The 23,067-nt window shown below is 43.0% G+C and overlaps 1 protein-coding gene across 2 annotated transcripts; it reads right to left on the minus strand.

The window, feature by feature from the left end:
- Nucleotides 1-1,953: 1,953 nt before the first annotated feature.
- Nucleotides 1,954-22,533, minus strand: rcan1b (regulator of calcineurin 1b). 2 transcript variants are annotated; one of them, XM_026158242.1, is made up of 5 exons: nucleotides 22,321-22,533; nucleotides 22,022-22,158; nucleotides 9,175-9,348; nucleotides 7,772-7,931; nucleotides 1,954-4,976 (listed from the first exon to the last, which is right to left on the minus strand). In XM_026158242.1, the coding sequence occupies exons 2-5, from the start codon at nucleotides 22,145-22,147 to the stop codon at nucleotides 4,792-4,794; spliced, it is 645 nt and encodes a 214-aa protein (XP_026014027.1). In that variant the 5' UTR covers nucleotides 22,148-22,158; nucleotides 22,321-22,533; the 3' UTR covers nucleotides 1,954-4,791. The 2 variants fall into 2 exon arrangements, with proteins under 2 accessions (XP_026014027.1, XP_026014026.1); XM_026158241.1 differs by lacking the exons at nucleotides 22,022-22,158; nucleotides 22,321-22,533 and adding an exon at nucleotides 10,004-10,734.
- Nucleotides 22,534-23,067: the final 534 nt, after the last annotated feature.

Below are 23,067 nucleotides of genomic sequence, written 5' to 3' on the forward strand. Positions count from 1 at the left end.
GTCGGCCTGCCACTCCTGAGAAGGTTCACTAGTTCATGAATTACACGACTGTAATTCATTATTATCAGGAAGTCCTACAAACTCCCTGAAAGCCTTCAGCTGATCCAAAATGCTGCAGCAAGAGTCCTGACAGGGACTAGAACGAGAGAGCAGATTTCTCCTGTTTTGGCTTCCTGTTAAATCCAGAATTCAAAATCCTGCTCCTCACATACAAGGTCTTAAATAATCAGGCCCCATCTTATCTTAATGACCTTGTAGTACCATATCATCCTATTAGAGCACTTCGCTCTCGCTCTGCAGGCCTACTTGTTGTTCCTACAGTATTTAAAAGTAGAATGGGAGGCAGAGCCTTCAGTTTCCAGGCCCCCCTTCTGTGGAACCAGCTTCCAGCTAAGATTCAGGCTCAATCAGGTGACGCTGAATCCCTGAGGCTGTTGGGGATTCCCATGATGCACTGGGTGTTTCTTCTTCACTCACGATGTGTTAATAGACCTCTCTGAATTGAATCATACCTGTTATTAACCTCTGTCTCTCTTCCACAGCATGTCTTTATCCTGTCTTCCTTCTCTCACACCAGCCAATCACAGCAGATGGCCCCGCCCCTCCCTGAGCCTGGTTCTGCTGGAGGTTTCTTCCTGTTAAAAGGGAGTTTTTCCTTCCCACTGTCACCAAAGTGCTGCTCATAGGGGGTCATATGATTGTTGGGTTTTTCTCTGTATGTATTATTGTAGGGTCGACCTTACAGTATAAAGCACCTTGAGGCGACTGTTGTTGTGATTTGGCATTTTATAAATAAAATTGAATTGAAAAGAACCAAATAGGGGCTGTGGCCCCCCCACACTCCCTAGCAGATCGTTACATGGAGAAACCTTTGGAATACAAGCGCGCTGATCCACACAGGTATGCACACGGGTGTTCACTGCTCGTAGACCCAAATTACACCTTTCTTGGCTGCTACTTCGAAGCACATCTGTCCTGCGTGCTGCACAACAACATTGAATATTTAGTATTTACTGCTGTTTACACTTAGCTAGATTAATGCGATGGTGTTGTGTTTAGTATGTTGCTTTGTTTTTTTTTTTGGTCTTTTTTTGCTTGTTTTCTATTCTTCTCTCAACAGGTGATCCAGGAGATTTTTATTTTTTTTCTCCCCCCCTTTCTCACTGTCCCTCTCCCCTTCTGTTTTTCCTTTCCTTCCTCTTTCTTTCTCCCTTTCCTATCTCTCACTCATGTCTGTCCCGTCTGTAACATCTGAAAATAAAATATAATAAACAATAAAAACAAAGATCGACCAAATGGAACAATACGGCAATGCCAGATGATCCATTTGGCAAAGTAAATCCATTGGGTATCCTTGTTGGTCTTCAGACAACAATTCTGATGGCTAAAGAACATTCACACACATTCATACTCTGATGTATGAATTGGGATTAGTATCTCGCACAAGGATATTTGAGATGCAGAATGGAGCATCCACAGATCGAAGCAATGACCTGCATTTGGTGAACTTTTGTCTGTTTTGTTTTAAATGCCTTTGTATTTTTGTGCGAAGACCTTTGTGATGTTTGTCTTGAAAGGTGCTATATAAATAAAATTTTAGTAATGTTACTGATCTACCACCTGAGCTAAAAAAGCCAAAGAGTTGATTCTGTTCATGTGGAAGTTTTCAGTGGGAGAAACGTTTCGTCACTCATCCAAGTGACGTCTTCAGTCTGAAGAAGTAAATAAGGGGAGACAGCTGGATCAAAGAAAGGCCTTTTAAAGGAATGGTTTAATAACGTCGAACGCATGCGGTGTCTGTTAGTAAAGAAAGCATTAATCAAAGCTAAAATGTCTTTGAGAAGTGTTGAACGAATGGAGTCTAGAAGGCTCATTAATGGTTTAGAGGAAGAGATCACTGAAGTTAACACAACAGAGTGAGGACACTTCTTTTTGTGATTCTAGTCTGTGGAAGGCTTTCGAACTGTGTTTATTTACACTGTCAAAACGTCCAGCCCACTGTGACCAAAATATTACAAAATTCACATACAGGAAAAACACAAACCTCATTCAAATGACTTCAACCAGGAGTCCTTAAAACAGTTCAGAAATATACTCAAACTTATGTGTGTAATACAGACATATACTCTTATATAGGACAATGACACAGATGGAATTAGATGGTGAAATATTTATTCACGGTAACTTATTACTTATTTCAAAAATAATAAAATTCTAGTAAAAAAGTAGCCAAACCACCACACTGTCCAATTGTGTCTAAATGAAAGGGAAACAAAATACCCGGACTAAAGGTGCAGTTACAGCCCGTTAAGATGCTCGACTGGCAAAGACAGACACGTTTTCATTTTTAGATTCTTTCAGTATCACAAAGTGTCACGTGGCCCTAAAGTTCCATTTACAGGTTGAAACAAACAAATGTGTTGTGATTCCATTTATACAGAGTTAAACTGGGATATATAGCATCAGTCCAGTTCTGAAATGTTCATGTAGAGGTGACAGTCCTGTGTTATGCATTAGCTACACAGATTTGAGACACAGCGTTCGAACATCTGCAGCTGAGCACTATATAGCAGAAAAAGCTAAGCTAGTCTTATAAAAACTTCAGAAAAGCAGACATATTAAAGATAGCCAGTGCTGCACCTCAGCCTCATAGTAGATACACTTATGGTATCAATGTGAAACAAGCCATCTTCGTTCAGTCAGTCAATACTTCGTTGTCCCCAACGTCTGCCAGCCCATACTGGCAGGGTGACAATGACGCCGCGTTCACGGCTGCAACATTTTGGAAATCAAACAACAATTAGTTGGAAATTGCTGTAATCCTACTGATGCAACAGCAACACAGCAGTTAGTACATCTTTGAAAGCACACAGTCAAACATGCACACAACAGGGCCCTGTACTACGAAGCAAGTCCAGTATATCCCATCCTTTATTCTCTTACTGGAATATCTGAAATCAGGATAAAACCTCCCATCGCTGGTCAACCCGGGATTTCTCTGCACTATCACATGAAAGGGATGGTGTTGCCTGGTCAAACATGGTACGTAAACAGCCAGCAGAGCAGCAGATTTTACAGTGCTACCCCTCAGCCTCCTATGGTATTAATTTCAAAAACCTATGTCGCCTCATTCTTGAGTTATCGCTTCACAAACTTGGGCCTGTCGGCAGGGTGACCACAGTCCCCATCAGTCTGATACGGCTGAGAGTTAAGAAGGAAGATAAAAATATGAGAAGTTAAACACATGCAGTAACAGAGGTGCTGTACACTGCTTTAGTATTAAAATTATATGAAGTTTAGCCGATTTGAAACCAGGAAGGAAAGCTGCCAAAACTGCTGACTGTGTAACTTATCAAACTTCTCAATATCACAGCTCTATCATTAAGACATCAGAGGATCTGATGGACTATAATGTAATGAAATGTCTGTTCGAAAGAGTTTTTATTGTATCAGCTGCAACTTGACAGTGAATGAATACAAGAGCAGAATTCATTTGATACAAACTGAGCGAGTACAACAAGGAGCTCTGTTTTGGGACCATACACTAATCCTCACAGAACTGAAACGGTTTAATTGCAGCGAACATGTAGACTTCACACACTAAAAATAATTTAGACCCTCCCAGTATCCACACACAGAGGTCTGAGGGACCACACAGACTGGTACGTAGGTGGTGATCTGCGATCTCTATCATAACCTCTTTTTATAAGAGGTTAGTTACCATGGGTACATGAGTGATATATACCACGTCTTACTGCACCATCTAAGTAAAGAAAATCCAGGGTTAACCCTGAGATGACCTGGATAAGACCATTTTTATCTTGACCATCCTGCTTCATAGTAGAAGCCATAGGACATGAGCTGGATGTGCCACAAGTACAAAACAGGCCCCAAAATAACCGGCAGCGTGTTTGGGGCTTGAGTCACTGGTTGAACAGCAGCGCTCGCACACATTGGCAGAAAGACATTTTTCAGAACACTATTTAACCCCCACATGGCAGAAAGTGTCATCTGTTTTTTTAAAGCACGGCATGGTCAGGGACACGAACAGGTAAGTGTGGCGTTCTAAAGTAACAGATAAACATTGGTTGGACTTTAAGCCAAAGAGTAAACGGCCGTCCACGCAGGATGTGATCACGGTGTATCGCTGTGTTGTTGAGAGTCAGCGGCCTGCAGACATTCAGGTTCTCGAGGGTTAACTCCAAACTTCATGCCACCAGCAGCCATCTTGATAGTTGTTGCCTGAAGGTCTCCGTCACTACAAATCACTTCCTATGTGGGTGCCTTTAATAACAGCTGTTTGCTATGAGACAACCAAAACACACACAGAATGCAGCAAACTTCAAACACTACTTTGAAGAGAATTCCAGGAAAACTGCTTTTTTTGGGAAACTGAGTCGCAGCAAAGACAGCAGGAGGCCAGCTTTGTTTAGGCCAAGCAGATACATCAGACAACAGTGCAGAGCAATGGACACTGTCATGACTTCATGCTAGTGAGCACACAAGCCACTAAAATGTGAAAAAGCTGAAGCGGGTTGCTTCACACCTTAATAACAGACAAATGGAGCACCAGAGCAGATATCAACAGTCGTACACAGTAAGTCAATTTAAACCCTTTCCCGCTTCGGTCTGTCGAACACGACACAAATGCAGCATGCAATTCTAGTCATTTGCTTCAGCTGGATATTGCAGCACCCACAGACGCCTTCTCACAGTTTTATCCAAATCTCTGCGAGCGTGTTCAGCTGCTGATCGACGCTGACACAGTACAGATTCCCCTGTCAGCACCGCTCACTGCTCAACTCTAGGTGTGTAGTCAGGCCGTCGAGTCTGAATGATCTTTGGTCGTGGTGGGCGGGGCTTGTCATCCTGGTCGCTGTCATCGGGTGCGGAGCTGTCACCGCGTTCGTCGTCGCACACATGGACGACCACGCTGGGAGTGGTTGGTGTTGCTGTGTGAAGCTCGTACTTCCCCCCTAAGAATAAAACAAAAAAAGGTCAAATTGGAGGACGTTTCCCACAGGGCGTGCTACAATGTACCAAGTCACTGTGCAGCGATGAGGTTTCCCTCTTCAGCGATAGAGATAATGCAAAATGGAGAACAAAGCTGTCACGATCCTGACGACCTGATGATCTCAGTTTTAGATGTCAATGAGGTCTGACATCAGCTGGCAATTTCAAATGTATCAAAGAAACTATTTTAATCATTCAATTTTAGGAAACATTGCTTTTATACATCTGGAGGCAGAATCTAGATGCTTTAGCCACATCAGCCGACACCAACTCCTAACCCATACTACCTTTACTTCTTCTAACTTTGACATTGGTGGTGTGAACATAGCATCAGCATGTGGAGCTGCAACAGGTCTAAATAGTTTTAACAGTCAAATAGTCAAATTTAAAGTAATAGGGAACAGCTTTACTAAGTGACAAACGTGTTTCAGGGTGTGGCCTTCATCGGGGTCATTGAAGGCCACACGCCAAAGCGTGTTGGTCACTTAGTAAAGCCGCCCCTATCCAGTCTTTAAGTCTGACGTCATTAGCCGTTCCCGGGCCTAAACTCTGCTGCAGGTCCCAAAGTCACATGATCACTGCGGCATTACTGAGAGTTAAAAACTGTCTAAATTCTTTCATCTGTAATAAAATGATCAGCGTTGCTGCTTTACCAGGTGTAACAATTAAGTTTAACATCCAGGCATCCATGAAAACAGGATTTATTACATTTAACAGAGTTAGAAGTTAGCAGGAAGTTAGCTCGCTAGCTTCCACCTAAACATGATGTAACATGTTCTGACTGAGAGATTTCTGAAAAATTCAAACGTACAGCTCTGCTACCACTTCCAACATAAATCAAGACAAAACTAAACAGCAGTGACGTTTGTAGGGTTACTGAAGTTGGGCTAGCTGCTATATAATGATGTGCTACGTGATCACTAGCGACACAGCTATGTTAGCATAGCATAAACACGGTGAAGCTGGAGGATGAACGCTAACTTTTTTGCTACTTGATAAAAGTTAACGTGAGGGTTCCTGATGGTTAGAGACAAATGCAGTCACATAGCAGGATGCTGTAAACGGACCAAGCTTCAGTCAGGAGAACAACTGAGATAATCCATCCACAATACCAGGTTAGTCACTAATATACTGCTGCATGCGCTGGGCTGTAGTTACATCGTAAGGTTTTAAAAACAGAGCTTTAACATGATTAGCGGTAATAAAAACCGAGAGGCCGACAGTGATCACTGACTGTTTGTAAGGGCTTGTAGATTACATAGAACAAGACACAAAGCATTAAAACAAGTTAAAAACACAACAGCCTTAGTGAACACAGCAGTTTGGAAGCAGGATTCGTCACGTCATCACTTAAAGACCGGATTACTTTAAGTGTTGCTGGAGTCTTCGGGTCATCAGATCTTTGTCTTCTCCATGCACCTTGGAAGAAGGTGAAGTTGTGCCAGAAACATTTGTTGGTTTCTAATCCTCACTGCTTTTAAATGTGCTGTGTGTCTATGCTAGCAGATGTGCATGAAGTGTGGGTTTCCCATCACTTCCCTGAGCTCAGTGTCACCCATGTCTCTCGAGGAGCCATTCGCCTGTACGGCTATACAAAGCTGTGTTGCCAGACTTTCACCAACACATCATCATCATCATAACAATAACAACAACAACAACAATAATGGATTGTGTGACATGCACAAGACTTGCAAGCATTAATTTATAGAACCTCCCCCACATTTCATGAAAGTTTGACCTTGAAGAAGAGGTCAGAGGTCAAAAGTAACGTGATATTTAGAATCCCTATATGTATTCAATAGAAACAAGAGCAGTAAGAAACATAATAAAGTTGTATAGTGCCATTTAAAACTGACTTTTACCTTCAGATCTTTCTATTGCCCATGAAAAAGAGGTCAGTGGTCAAATGTGACATATTTTAAATCTTTTAAATCTTATCTGCAATACCTTCTATATGTTCACAATACACTGTTTGTAATAATGATAGTTTCTAAGCCTTTTAGTCAATTATTGACCAATTATCATGAAACTGACCTTGAAGATCTCAGTGTGAATGGTTTGTATCATAATTCAGGGCTCAGCTTCCTGAGTATCTGGAATCTAGTATGCACTGTTGCTCTATTTACGTGATGTCATCTCGATCCCGGCCTGGGACATCTTTTCTCTAAGGAGATTGTTTTGTTGTACATGGTCCCTGTTAAATAAAGTGGAAATGAAAATGAAACACTGCAATGAGCACCTACCATAGCGCAGCTCCTTAAGTGCAATAGATGGTTCTTTTGTCCTTTTTAAATCTCATTTTATAGTTTTTCTCTTTATTATTTCTGTTCTTTTCAGTGCAGCAGGGACAGCACTTAATTTTGTTGTACTTGTTTCCGTGACAGCAACGACGCTCTGATCGCGGTGTTGGGTTTTCCCTCTAACCACCACACCTGTCTGCAGTTCTGCTGGCAGTCATTGCTACCTGGCTCCTGACTTTGAGTTGTAGGCGTTGATGTCAATATCAGTGTGGAGACAAGCTCACACACTTTGCACTTGTAATCAGTTGTGATGAATTTATCGAGAATTAAATGAAGGAAGACAAAAAGATTAAAAGAAGAGGAACAGCGTTTTAAATCATGTACCACTCAGCTTCGTTCCAAGCCTGTAAAGAGCCTTCAGTTTGCATTTGAGGCTGCAGGAAGTGTCGATTGTGTTTTACAAACCTGTCACACATTCACACACGGATGGAAAACACAAATCATAATGTGTTGTATACCTGGCCCCAGTTTAGAGATGGCACAAAGCAGGTCATAGTTGATGACCGGTGTGGCGTCCTGAGACTGTTCCCAGCCGACTGGAGGGGAAGCAGGAGGCGAGATCAGGAACTGCTTCTCTGGCTTGGGAGGCTCCAGCCGAGGACTCCCTATGTGCACAGACTACACAGTGCAAAGGCAGGGCAGCACTTTATAATAACCAGCAATATATCACAGGTTTACTGAGACTGTAGCATCATATAGAAAGAAATGGATTGATGATTATGTTTCTGTCACCTACCTACCCAGCTAACTAATGCACTGATATTTATACAGTGCTTCTATAGTCGTACCACTGAAGCCACACAGTCACATTAAACTGTAGATTCAGTGATTTATTGGATATTTTTTCCTGTGTATTTCACCAACTTTAACTACAGTGAGAAAATTATTTATTCAATCCTCCTCTGACTTTGTAAGTTTGCTTAAAAACAAATGAACAGTTTCTCATTTTTAGGGTAGTTTCATTCTAGTAGAAGAAGAAAAAACGTTGCAAAGGTTCTACGTTGATTTGCATGTAACTGTCATCGTCCCACTGCTCCAGTGAGAGTACCACCCAAAGTCCCCACAGCAAACATGGAGGTGGAAATCCTATGCTTCTGGGATCCGCCCTACTGTGAAGTGGAACGTCTAATCACTGCCCACTGCGTCATTCACCACAGGGCATTGTGCACCGGTCGCAGCAGATGGCCCCGCCCCTCCCTGAGCCTGGTTCTGCTGGAGGTTTCTTCCTGTTAAAAGGGAGTTTTTCCTTCCCACTGTCGCCAAAGTGCTGCTCATAGGGGGTCATATGATTGTTGGGTTTTTCTCTGCATGTGTTATTGTAGGGTCGACCTTACAGTATAAAGCACCTTGAGGCGACTGTTGTTGTGATTTGGCGCTGTGTACATAAAACTGAACTGAAATGTTTATTATTTTGTAGCATTAGAAAGGATGAATTAATCAGCTAGCTGACATAAAGCAAGCTAACAACATTGTTTAGGTAGACAGAATGTAACACTTATAAACTACACTAAGTTATTCTATTCTTATATACATATACAGAGCAGCAGCTCCATTCATATTAAACTGAAGCTAACATGTCAAATTTAGTCTGGAGGATGCTGACCGGTGTCACAATAAGTGAAAGTATGCACATCTCTATAAGAGAAGAACGAACACTGCTATAACACACAAGCTAATGTTCTTCCACAATGTACAAGCTGTTTTTTAGTTATTATTTCAATTTTCATTTATTATTCCAAACTCTGGGACAACCATAGATGACATTCAGAAAGTGAATCAAGAGCTCCGCCTGGTTTAGCGCGTTGAAGGTCTGAACAAGTTACATTCATGTGTCTGATAGATCTCAGCCTACAGATATTACCTGAGCGAAGTAAAGTCTCATTTCTTTGCCGTTGAAGTCCGTCTTATGTAGTCGGAGTCTCGCCTCCGCTGCAGCCAGAGCATCTCTGAAACTGATCCTGATCCGCCGAAACGACTTGAAGTACTGGAACTGCACCTCCGAGTCGAATGAACGGAACAAGGCCTCAAAGCCAGCCTGGAAACACAGAGGAAGCAGACAGTAGGAGGAGACTGAAGTAATGACTGAGATCTCTGAACCATCTTACAGACTTCAACTCCGTTCAGCCCATTTAGCACTTTCTTCACTAAAAATATTGAGCAAGAGCCAGTTTGAAGATTCTATGAATAAAAGGCACAGACATCTGGATCATGCAGACACACTGAAATGATCGATATTACCTAAACGCCTACAGATTAGCACACATTAGTGCAGATGTAGGATTCATCTTTTTCTTAACACTGTTTTATTATCGAGTTGCACCAACAGCATAAGGAAACTATGTTAAAAAGCACGGCCATGCTGCAAAATCCTCATTACTGTGTTTTACAGTCAGTCTTGGCTGTCATTACACCATCTAACAGTCGAGTTGCTGCATTACTACTGAAAGACCGTTTTTAGAGGGTAGTTGAGCTGGATGCTTGGGTTGATTCAGCTGTAAAATCACGTTTAAGCAGACCTCTCAATAGCTACATTACATGATGAACTGCACATAAAACCTATATACAGTCAACACAAAATGCAGTTGGAAGCTGCTGGTCGAGCCTGGAAGCCAGTAAAGATGTCTCAGGATGCACACAGGGTCAGCTGCAGTCAAATTCCAGGAAATCCTTTAGTGACACCGTACTGTTACCTGCACCTCAGAGTGGTGGAATAATTCCCGGCTGGTCACCGAGGCCACCAGGCAGAACCGGTTACATTTAGTGGTCTTAATGTGCATGACAGGCGACCCGCCGATCCGCAACCTTTTCCACCTGATAACTGAGTTCAGGGTGCGATGCAATGCTGTAACAGTCAATGAAGTTGAGGAAGAGGAGGGACGAGGTTGGAGGACTGTTGCTTTCCCCAGGGTGACGGACGAGCAGAGACAACGGGATGTTCCAAACAGGACCGTGGTCGGGTTCTTCCCCAGCACTGGCTTCACATGCGCAGCAGCAGTTTTTCTCCTTCGGTGCCCACAGTACATCAAGTCCACAACGTTAGAGAGGCAGTGCGGCACATTCCAAGATTATGAAACGAGAATCTAAAGTTAGAAATTGAAAACAACATCTAACATTTGCTAATCTGCGTTTTCTTCTTCTGCAGCTTGTTCCTGTCTCGCTCAGCAGCAGACTGAAAACTCAAGGAATTTTCCAGAGATTTGGGTGTGGAGAGCTGAAAATGTCACTCACACTTTAATCTCTCTCTCTCTCCCAGATCCAAAGCCACTTAAATGAGGCCCTGCCAGCCTATGACGCATTAGCCACAGTCCCCTCCTCTCTTTTTCCTGGTCTCATTCACTGCAGGCCAATCATCGGTGGAAGGAGGAGGGAAATCTATTTTCTTCTCTCTTCCTATTCCTCCACTGACAGATACAACACTGACTAATCATACATACATAATGAAGGGCAGTGACTGCGTCTGTGCGAGAGAGTGGGAGACAGAGCTGACATCACTGCCTCCTGATGCTGTTTCTTAGTGGAAACTATGACAGGGAGCCTCACTTTGGATTCCACACGCAGAACAAAAACATACATTCATATCTTTTCTTTGTATATATGACTGAAAGACAGAGAAATGACACAGGTAGCTGGGAGACTGACGCCCAAAGTAAAAAATAAAAGGGGTGAAGGAAGAGTAGAAAGACAGGACGAGTGAGAAGCATGAAGGGATCCAGAGGCAGGTTGATAACATGCTTCTGTGAGGCATTAATAGCAGAGAGCTTAAAGCTTCACACAATGACAGACAACACTGTGACTGCTCATACAGTCAACATCATCATCTTTATTGATAAAGCACTTTAAAACAACCAAAGTGCCGTACACTGGAACTGAATAATACAGTTACATAAGATATCAATTAAAGCCAAATAAAAGAAAAAGTATAATCTTTAATTAGTTAGATATTAACTAATTTAATTACAAGAAGAACTACGTCTCTCTGAGGCCGAAAGCCAAAGACTAAACATGACGGCTGACATATACAACATACATGACTTTTCATTTCATTGAGGGGGAAAAAAGTCACAATATTTACAAAGATCACCAAGAAGCACTTAGAGTGCAGATGTCTGCTAAATCAAATGACTGACCTTGAAGGAGAGGTCAGAGGTCGATGTTTTGAACAATGACCTTGGAGACTTTGGTAGATCTGAGCCAAATTTGAATGGATTGTTAAGACTCTGAAAAATCAAGTTTACAGACACCATGAAGCTACCAGCAGATTACTCCAACCTGGATGTTCCAAGCTGAGTAAGCACACGTTTCATTTACGCTGTACAAAGCTAGTAACACACTGATAATATTCACGGGGAACTCAGTGGGACTGTAAAAACAACACTGGACGCCAACTGAATGTTCTTGCTGCTGTTAGACCTCAATCCCCTGATCATCACCGACATCTGTCACACATCTGTCACACTTGGGGTGGCTGCAGCTAGGTAGAGCAGGTCATCTACTGATCGGGCGGTTGGTGGTTCAATCCCTGGCTCCTCCAGTCTGCATGCCAAATATCCTTGAGCAAGACACTAACCCCAAGTTGTTCTCCGGTGCATCAGAGTATGAAAGTGTGTCAAGCTTAATTAGGTTACTTGGGTAAGTCTAAATTGCCCATAGGTGTGAACCTGAGTGTGAATGGTTGTCTGTTAGCCCTGCGACAGCCTGGAGACCTGTCCAGGGTGGACCCTGCCTCCTGCCCTATGGTAGCTGGGAAAGGCTCTAGCTGCCCTGCGACCCCGACAGAATGGATGGATGTTGTATAAAGCACTTTGAGAGTAGAAAAGCACTATAAGAATCAGTCCATTTACCATTTAACAGTGGACATGGCTACAAATTTTGCAGTGGAGCAACCATCAGCCAACTACTGTACATGGGTGACAAGCTATAAGCCAGGACACAGACTCACTGATCCACATCACCAGGATGTACAGTGAAGGCATCAGGATGTTATTCAGACTGGATAAGTACAGTCGAATGGCTGCAAAGACAGGCAAGCTCATCCGCACTGAAGGGGTGGAGGAACAACAGCAGATGTAGTACAAAAGCTACACGTACCTGGATATCCCACAGGCCAGTGGGAACATGATGACTATGCACAAAGGTCAGCCACAGTCAGGTACAGCCAGAAGGAAAAGCAGGTGCTGACAAGCCAGCTGAATGGTACGAATAAGCTCCAAGCTGTAAATGCATATGTCCAGTGTAGACGGTCAGAAAACGACTACAAGAAGACAGGACCAACTTCACCCCCGATCAGACCTGCACACTGTTAGACCTCTGCCTCACCACCACATACTTCAAATACAACGAAGGCTTTTACAGACAAAAACATGGCTGTGCCATGGACTCCCCCGTGTCACCTATTGTAGCCAACCTTTACATGGAGGAAGTGGAAAGGAAGGCTCTTGGCTCTTTGAAAGTAAGAGTACCCAGCCACTGGTACAGATATGTGGATGACACCTGGGTCAAAATCAAGACACAAGAAGTGGAATCCTTCACCGCGCACATTAACGCTGTGGATAAAAACATCAAGTTCACCAGGGAAGACACAAAGGACAACTATTTGCCTTTCCTGGACTGCGCCGTGCACATTGAAGAGAACGGCAACCTCAACATCGAAGTTTACCGGAAGCCCACACACACGGACCAGTACCTCCTCTTTGACTCCCATCACCCTCTGGAACACAAACTTGGAGTAATCAGGACCCTACACCACCGGGCAGAACATGTTCCCTCTAAGCCTGAAGGGAAAAAGAAGGAACACACACATGTAAAGGAAGCACTCAAAACGTGTGGTTATCTTAGGGCTGTGCGATATGACCAAAACCTCATATCCCGATATCAGACATCTATCGTCCGATAACGATATAAATCACAGAAATGTAACATTTTTGTAAATTCTGTGAATCTCGAGCAGCTCGACTTGCGTGAAGTGTTTCCTGCTGCGCGTCGTGTAGCTGGAGTAGAGTGTTTTAACTGATGCATGAAACGATACATTTTTAGACATAAGTTGTAACGGCGCCGTTTTCTTTGTGAGTATTTCTTACACGGCGTGCTGCGGGGAGAAGCCTGTTCTAACGTTTGAGTCTAAGCTTTATTTTTTAGCACCTGGCGGCTCTTTTTTACTTCTCATCCGTAAATAATCTGCTCTTTCACGTGATTCAGTTTATTTTGAAAAGTCTCAACAGGATCTTGAGCTTTATTGTGAAAGATTTATGTGGAACATAAACAAGCGGACACGCGATGGTTTTACCGTCGTTGTTGCTAACGACGACGCATAAAAACAGATGCTTGTCCGTCTGTAGTGTGGTTATATTAAATATAAGAGAAAGAGATAACTTTAAGAAATTAATATAGCCCCTACAGTGACCATCAGAACCATGAACAAATATTGCCGTAAACAGTTTATTTTGCGACACCACGAAACAAATGATAGCGTAAAATGAAACGATGGACGTTTTTATATCGTCATCAGATATATACGGTTATATCGAACAGCCCTAGGTTATCCTAACTGGGCGTTCTTAAAGTCAGCAAAGAGGCAGAGAAAAGAAGATCAGACACCAGCGAGGGAGGATAAGAAGGACAGACGCAACAACATTGTCATCCCCTATGTAGCCGGTGTATCAGAGAAACTCAGGAGAGTTTTCTCCAAGCACGACATCCCGGTGCATTTCAGACCCAGCAACATGCTCAGACAAAAACTGGTTCATCACAAAGACAAAACGCCAAAACACAGACTTAACAATGTGGTGTTTGCTGTACAGTGCAGCGAGGAATGCTCAGACCTCTACATTGGAGAGACCAAACAGCCACTTCACAAGCGCATGGCACAACACAGAAGAGCCACCTCCACAGGACAAGACTCAGCAGTCCATCTGCATCTAAAGGTCAAAGGTCACTCTTTGAGGATGCCAATGTTCACATTTTGGACAGAGAGGACAGATGGTTTGAAAGAGGAGTGAAAGAAGCATCTATGTCCACTGTGAGCGACCATCTTTGAACAGAGGCGGGGTTTACGACACCAACTCTCTGCCATCTATAATCCAGTTTTGAGATCCTTCCCAGACGCCTTAACGCCCACTCACATCCTGGGCCATCTGACCTCAGGAAATCACATGATAAGGTGGGGCCAGGTTTCACAATGAGCTCACCCGAAACTCTGGCTGATTGTAACCCACACCCAGTTTCACACCTTGGCTCAGGCGATTAGAGGATCATCAGGGGTCCTTTTCTCCCTCTGTGGGGGGAAACTCCCACTAGGTTTATATCTGGGACTCTCCACCATTTGACCTTAGAACTGAAGAAGCTTCTCGGATGAGAGGTGAAACGTCTTCAAGCAACTTAAAGAAGTCCAGACGCTTTTCTTTGCAAGCTCCTTTGACTACGAGGACCTGGATGACTGAGAACCTTCACCGACACATGTCCTGTAACAATAAGCAGGCACAGAAAGAAACAGGGAAAACCCTCCACCCAAAGTCCATGACCACGACACTCTATGTCCCTATAAAAGAGGGAGGACAAGGATTAGCGAGTGTCAGAGCCACAATCCAGGACCTCAGACCCAAACTATGCAAACCTGCCCCGGAGACTATCCAACACATCGCAGCAGGATGTAAGATGCAAGCTGTGACAGTGTTCACTGAGAGGCACGACCAAGTAGCTTAACTGATGTACAGGATCATCTGTGTGGCACGTGGACAACACAGTCCCAAGTCCTGGTGGGAGCCATCATCAAACGCTGTTGAGAACAATGAGGCTAAGGTCCTGTGGGACTCCAGATAAGCAGCTGTTGGACAACCAACCAGACACAGTGGTGGGCAGAAAACCATAGCTGTGATAGATCCTGTCCTAGCTTAGAACATCAGGAAGAACGAGCACGGGGAAATCGAGAGGTACCAGGGCTGAGGGAACAACTGAAGCAGATGTAGAAAGGTCTCTGAGGAGCTCTGATAATGGCTCTGCGTCAGTGCTCCCCATCCAACCGGTAGGAGCTTCAGAGGTGCTAGAAAGCAGAATGGGAGACACTGTCCAAAAACAGGTGCCAAGCTTTCAGCATCATACTCAGAAAGACCAAAGGCTTCAGCAACGTATTGTGCAAAGGCTGTGAATTCTTATATACATGCTAGAGCAGGGCGATATGACCAAAAATATTTATCACGATATACATTTGAAAATTTACAATAACGATATAACTGACGATATAAGTGACACTACACAAAATACTTTACAACTCCACAACTTTATTAGTGCAAAAAACCCATCAATGTATTTTCACTTTGTCAAGAGATTTTTGTTTTTATATAATTTGATCAGCTTCATGAAATGTGTTTTTCTGTTTTTTAAGCAATCTACATGTCTATGATTTTTCACCTTATAACTTTGTGATGAACTTATTCAGCTACTAAATCACTTCCTGTTTTTAGAGAACAGATGTAGAAAAGGGAAATAACCCGTTGCTTTGGGTCTGTGCAAACAAGCAGCTGTTTTTTATCTGCATTAAAGTTATATAAAAATATATCAGTGCAAATTCTTTGCTGACAGTTTAACCAAAAGGCATTTCCAGTGGAAACTGGCCGACATATCCTCAGCATAACCATGTATAATATCCACACTGTGTGTGTGTGAGAGACAGAAATGTGCAAACACAGTGCTGTAATATTAGTGAGCCTCCTGACAGTCTGCTGATGCTCAGTGTCCATCGAGTGTTGTGTATTGATGTTAAGCAACACTACAGAAACTACAGACATACTTGCACTAATCACCTGCAGGTCTCAGCCTCACCCTGCTGCAGCCACTGTGTGTGCAAGCCCAGCCCTGCATTTTTTCCATCCCACTGTTTTTGTTTCATCTACACATTTGTTTCCATTGCCTCACCAGGCAGACACAAAACAAGCACACATTTTTATGGCACCGTGCTCTCCTTTCTAGCACAGAAATAAAACTTGCACAGCTCAGCAAACATTAGTATTTAAGTTGATACTGGGGTACAGTGATCATGTGGAGACAGGCCTCTACTGCCCTCCTGAGGCCAGTAGGTGCATAGCAAAACTATAACAGAAAATTTGGAAAATCATCATTTTGCTGATAATACTGACAAACCTTCAGGTCTTAGAGAAAAATGAAGTTAGTGTCCAGCTAACTAGGTTAGTAGAACCAAGAAAGTTTAGAAAACTCTAGCAGAACCTGACTGTGTCCACTAGTTAAAAACATTTGTTTGTTAAAAAGAGTTTTCAGTGTTTTGCACACCTTTGCAGGGCTGTGCAATATGACCAAAATCTCCTCAATCAAAATTTATTTATATAGCACATATTAAAACAACAGTGTTGATCATAGTGCTTCACAGTCAATAAAAACATGAGACAGTTAAAACAAACAATAAAAGAGGACAACAATAGGTAACAACGCAACAAGCTAAAAACAGCCAACTAGACAGAATCAAAAGCCAAAGTAAAAAAATAAGTTTTAAGACGTAATTTAAAAGACTGGATAGACTCGGCAGTGCGAATATGAACGGGGAGGTTATTCCAGAGTCTGGGTGCCACGATCTTATCCTGATATAAGACATTTATCGTCCCGACAACGATATATATCACAAAAATTTAACATTTTCAGCTAATTCTGTGAATCTCGGGCAGCTCGACTTGCGTGAAGTGTTTTCAGCTGGGTGTTGTGTACCTGGAGTCCAGTATTAGATAAGTTGAAACAGGCGCATTTTTCTTTGTGAATATTTATTACACAGCATGCTGCGGGGAAAAGCCTGCTCTAAGGTTTATTTTTTAGCACCTGGCGGCTCCTTTTGGCCTCTCATTCATAAACACTCTGCATACTATTTCACATGATTCAGTTTATTTTGAAAAATCTCAACAGGCTCTTCAGCTTTATTGTGAAAGGTTTATGTGGAAATTAAACAAGCGGACGGCGGAGCCAGACGATCGTTGTTGCTAGCGATAACGCATAAAAACAGTCGCTTGTCTGTCCGTAGTGTGGTTATATTAAATATAAGAGAATGAGAGAACTTTAAGCAGTTGTACAGTGACCATCAAAACCATGAAAAATATTGCCGTAAACACTTTCATTTGCGACACCACAAATGGTAAAAATGGTAAATGGCCTGTACTTGTATAGCGCTTTTTCTAGTCCCTAAGGACCCCAAAGCGCTTTACACAATCATCCACACATTCACACACTGGTGATGGCAGCTACATTGCAGCCACAGCCACCCTGGGGCGCACTGACAGAGGCGAGGCTGAAGTGTGAAGTGAAGCGTCTTGCCCAAGGACACAACGACCGAGACTGTCGGAGCCGGGGCTCAAACCGGCAACCTTCCGATTACAAGACAAACTCCCAACTCTTGAGTCACGATCGCCCCACAAAACAAACGATAGATAGCGTAATATGAAACGATAGACGTTTTCATATCGTGAGCTGATATATATCGTTATACCGAACAGCCCTACACCTTTGGCTAAAATATATAAGAGGCTCTATTAAAAAACTGCTTCCTTGGTAAAACCTTCACAAACTCTGTTTGAGCCAATCTGCATTTTTCTGACGTGCATTTTAAAGATATTCAACTTGTTTCCAGTTTTTAAGCTTTTAAAACTCAATCACAGTATGTTATTTCTTCCTGCTGCTTCCTGCATCATTTATTTGTAGGCCAGAACTGCATGCAACTATGCTTTTTGCCATTTTACAAATTTAATAGTGCACTCTTAAAATACTTCCATGAAATACACATTGAACATGACCAACATCAGTATCACTATTAACAGCTGTGACTTATAGGTGAAAGGTTCCATTCATAGCAGCAATTTGGACATGCAAATATGTTTTTAGAAGGTAGAACAATGCAATGAACTTAGAATCTTTGTTTTAGGACTTCTTCAAATCCCAGTTCCAGTGTCAAGTCTTCATGGATCGGATTGTTTGTCCAGCACATCCCACTGATGTTGGACTGAGATCTGGAGAATTTGGAGGAACACTTAACACCTCAAACTCCTTGTTATGCTACTCAAACCATCACTGAACCTTGTTTGGCCCTTTATGGCAGGGAGCATTAACCCACTGAAAGACACTGCAGTCATCAGAGCACACAGTTTCCATGAAATGGTGCACATTTGTCTGCAACCATGCTTAGGTAGGTGTTACGTGTCCAAGTAGCATCAACATGGATGACAGGAACCAAGGTTTCCTAGCAGAACATTGCCCAAATTGTGATTGAATATGAACCTGAGTGCGATTCCATTCTTAATCCATAGTGTTTAATATGAGGTTGGCCCACGCGGTGCAGGTATAACATCTTCAAGTCTAGAACCCGTGGATATCACCAAACGCTGTTCTTCCTCCTTTAAAACGCTCTGCTAGGTCCTTACTGCTGTCAGCGACTCTTCGTTTTTTGGGTGTTTCTGCATTCATTTTTGTATCTAATAGCTGAAACGTGTACTCCATTGGGTTGAGCTTCTTGTCTTTGAAGAATACCCTAATTCTTTAGGTGGGGTGGTAGCGCAGATCACCTACTGATCGGAAAGTTGATGGTTTGACCACTGTGTGCTCAAGTCTGCATGCCAAATATCCTTGGGCAAGATACTAACCCTGAATAGCTACGTGATGCAGTGTGGACGCACATGAATGTTAGATACGAAGCACTTACGGACAAAGCATAGAAAGACATGATTGAGGCAAGTTGTGTAAAGCGCTGTATAAGAACCAGTGCAGAGAAACTTTAGGGCTGCTTTTGCAGTATCTTTTGATCTTCGACATATTTTGTCACATTTCTCTTGTTCCTGGTGAACTCCACAATGGGATTAGGGTGTCGCTCCCCTCCCTGTTCAGCCTGACGCAGTATATACTACAGTAGAAACAAAACTACAAAAGCAGCCTAGGTAGTGTTTGCCCTAGAAACATATTCAAATCCATTTAATGCTTCGTCTCCCCAAAATATGAAATGTACATGCATGCAGTAAGCTGCAGTAACACCAGAGATATGTTTTATTTCAAGGCAAAAGTGTTTAAACAGACGTTATTAACACATTTGCATGTACATACATATTAGCTGCCTAGCTTAATCTTTTCTAAGGAATATGAACCCTAGAATGCTCTTCATACTTGCTCACTACTGACTTCCTGGCTTTAAATATATTATCTCCCCCTGCTGGTAATGCAATTATTGCATGCAGTAATGGAACTTCTGCATGCATGTCTATTTCACGTTTTGGAGAGGCAAAGCATGAAATGTAGAGAATATGAGTTTTGAAAAAGTGAATGACTTCTTTACATTACATTAACAACAGCATGATGGAGAGAGGGCATGACGAGCTGACCAAAGTACAGGCTCAGCAGCACTTTCAGATTAGCATCTATAAGAATGTCTGAATAGAATAAGTTTAATCAGCGCTATATCAAATTTCAGTGCTATATAAAACATATGAAGTCCTATATAAGAAGTCATTTTATTAAAAATGGCTAGAATGCTTAAAACCCCTAAAACCTAACGGTATAAGCTCAGATTAGGGGCCTGTTGGAGGTATTTTCCCGCTTTGTAGTGATCAGTGTTGAGGTCACAACCAAGGCCAAGTGGGACTACCAGGACAAAGTCCACAGGAGTCCACTTACCGCTCTTCTGCGCTCCTCTGACCCCAAGCGATTACGACTACGCTGTATCACTGACTAATAAAAGAAAAACCAGGTCAGTGTTCAGTCCGTCACATCTCTCCCAGACAAGCTAAACACCCTCTATGCTCACTCAAACACAGTTTCATGTCCTCCAGTGGGGAGTGAGGCTGCCACAATGGCCTTCAAAAAGGTCAAGCTATATAAAGCTCCAGGACCAGAAAGCATTCCTGGTCATGTTCTCAGAGCACGTGTGACCAGCTGGCAAAGGTGATTGCCAATATCTTCAACATCTCCCTTCAGGGCGTCCACCACCATTCCCATCGCCAAGAAACAAGTGGTCTGTCTAAATGACTACTGCCCTGTTGCACTAACATCAGTCATCACAAAGCCAGCAGACAGTCAGACTACACATCCAGTCTACCTCCCTTACACGCTGGTCCAATTAGCCTACAGAAGAAACCGAGCCACAGACGTTGCCATTGCATTGGCCACACACACACACTGCCCTGCCCACCTGGAAAAAGGGAACATATATGTGTGAAAGCCCTTAGCTGACTACAGCTCAGCATTCAACATGACAGTGAGAGTTGGAAAACACACTTCCTCCTTGCTCATCACAAACACGGTACAGTACAGATGATATGACCATCACGGGCGACGATGACACAGTCTACAGAGTGGACATGAAGGGACCAAACAACTGGTGCTAGGACAACAACCTCTCTCAACATCAGCGAAACAAAGGAGGCGACAGTGGACTACAGGAAACAACAAAAACGAGTTGACCTTGGTGGCTGTCAGCCAAATCTGATTGGACTGGTAACATAACCCCGCACTACACTACTTCAGTTTTATCAGAATTCATTCAAAACTTTTGAGCTGTCACGTATAAGACAAAAGAAAGAAAGAAAGAAAAAGAAACGGATGTCGTGTGAGGAAATGCCACAAACAAGTCACGTAGGTTCATCTCGAGTTCAGCCACTATCAAACTGAAGCCACCGGTTATTGTTTACGAACCGTTGTTGAAAACGTTATGCTTAAGCTAGTTACCGTGAGGATGTCTCATTACTGAAATCACAATAGCAACTAATTAGATGAGCATCAAACATCAAAAGAGAAGTTTTTGATGTTTGTGTTGTTACTCAACTGAGTCTCTCACCAGCTGCTGCACATTGCTGCACCCAGCATCCACAGGAGAAACTGCTCCAAAGGTGAAAGTGACGTAACTGCACAAATTATTAGTATCACACAGTCCTGGCTTCACCGGCACAAATCTGTTTTTCCACACAGCACATGTCCACTGGGACTGAATACTCCCTGCCTGCCTCAGAATGATTCTGCTGGTTTTATTTTCATCAAATATTAATGCAGTGACATTTCTGATTTACAGGATGGGGAGTCCACGAAAATGCTCACCGATTTGGGATTCGCCTTGGTGACAGAACCACCTGTTAACCTGCTCACCTCCTTCCCCCAAGAAGCTGCAGGAGATGTAGGAGACCATCCATTATGCATTTCATTTCAGCCATGTTCCCCTGTGTGACATCAACGAACACCCTGACTATTCGGTTTAATCCAGGAGCATTTTGGGTCTGAACCCAACTGGACCTTCTTTTCTGATTAAAGCTAGCAAACAGACTCCAAACCAGAGGAAAGTCGAACCTCAGGAATGAACTAAAGAAATTCCAAAGTCCCAGAGACGGTTTCCAGCAGAATCAGTTTGGGGCGTGACTATAGCTACTACTATACTAGTCTTTAATGGAGCTAATTCATTGATTTTCATGGATGGATGCCAGTAATCCCCCTGCCACCAGATGGAGCGATGAAACCACATAAACCTGTGGCTCTCCTGCACACACATCTTTCTCATTTAAGGCTACTGTGCTCCATAGATACACGTTTATTCCTGTCATACTATCAGATAATTTCATATTTTGGTTTAAAAACAAAGAACAGTCTCTAATGAACTACACAAAAGCGCCAAAGCTATTGGTTCATGTTTCACGTTCATATGTAAGCACTGTTTAGCTGCGCCGCACACAGGCCAGTGCCTGACAGCTTACCTTAAGCCTTTCCTCGTTGAATAAATCCTCCGCCACTTTGCAGGCCACCAGGGCGTCCGGTAAATCCGTGAACTGAACATCTACCGGGGCCGCCTCCTCCTCGCCGCCATTATCCGCCTGCTGCATCACCCAAATATCTGGAAACATCGACAGCCTTCCGTCAGCACCGACACATACTGCTTACTGCCTGACTCTACACCTACCAACACCTTTGATATGCCGCGTACCAAAACCAGGACATGAAGCTATTTTTGTGGATAAACATATTATTATGACAAAGGCGTCGCTGCGCTGTTTACCCGCCGGTGTTAGCAGCGATGTCCTTTCTGTGTGTGCCTTCAGGCGGCCGCTGGCTCCTCACTGTGCTCTCAAACCCGAGCTACTGTCTGACATCAGCTGCACTTACAGCTACCTGTAGCTACACGGAACAGCGGAAGCACTTCCGGGTTTTCTTCTTCGCCGGGCCTTCGCGGCAGTTTACATCCGTTCACGGTGCGTTACTGCCGTCTCACGTTCCTCAGCGGTCCGATGACTTACCTCCACACAGGGGCTGTATCCCAGTTCAGGGTCTGCAGCCTTTTTTTTAAACTTTATTTATCACATTTTAGACATACAGTTAACTCATTCACTGCCAGCCATTGGCAGTGAATGAGTTAAACCCATTGACTCATTCACTGCAATTGACGGCTATAGCAGTGAATGAGTTAAGTAAAACAGGAATCACATAAAAGATGACATTGTGGTGTTACAGTGAGGAACAACGAGAGTGACAGGGACAGTGAAACAAAAGTGAGTAGAAAAATAAAATAAATTAAGGGGAACGTAAATAAACAAAAGTTTGCAAGAGCCAAAATCAAGTTAGTTGTTTCAAACGGTTACAGATGTTAACAGTCTTGAGAGCCTTAGTGTTTTTTGATGAGGAAATTGTCCTATATATTGAGTTCCATTTTTAATACAAGAAGTTCAGGCTTTCTGCCGAGGACTTTGCTTTTGTGTATGTGAAATTTTCCCAAAATTAAAGCCATATTTATAAAGAAGAAAGCATC

This window comes from Astatotilapia calliptera, chromosome 23 (assembly GCF_900246225.1).
Source record: "Astatotilapia calliptera chromosome 23, fAstCal1.2, whole genome shotgun sequence".
Classification (NCBI taxonomy): Eukaryota; Metazoa; Chordata; class Actinopteri; order Cichliformes; family Cichlidae; genus Astatotilapia; species Astatotilapia calliptera.

Excerpts from the sequence above, each read along its gene's own strand:
- rcan1b (XM_026158241.1), bottom strand. The coding sequence starts at position 10,336 with ATGTACTGTGGGCACCGAAGGAGAAAAACTGCTGCTGCGCATGTGAAG. Across the intron at positions 9,349-10,003 it reads TCCACCACTCTGAGGTGCAG|GCTGGCTTTGAGGCCTTGTT; the intron begins GTAACAGTACGG and ends CTGTGTTTCCAG. Across the intron at positions 4,977-7,771 it reads CATCTCTAAACTGGGGCCAG|GGGGGAAGTACGAGCTTCAC; the intron begins GTATACAACACA and ends TTTTATTCTTAG.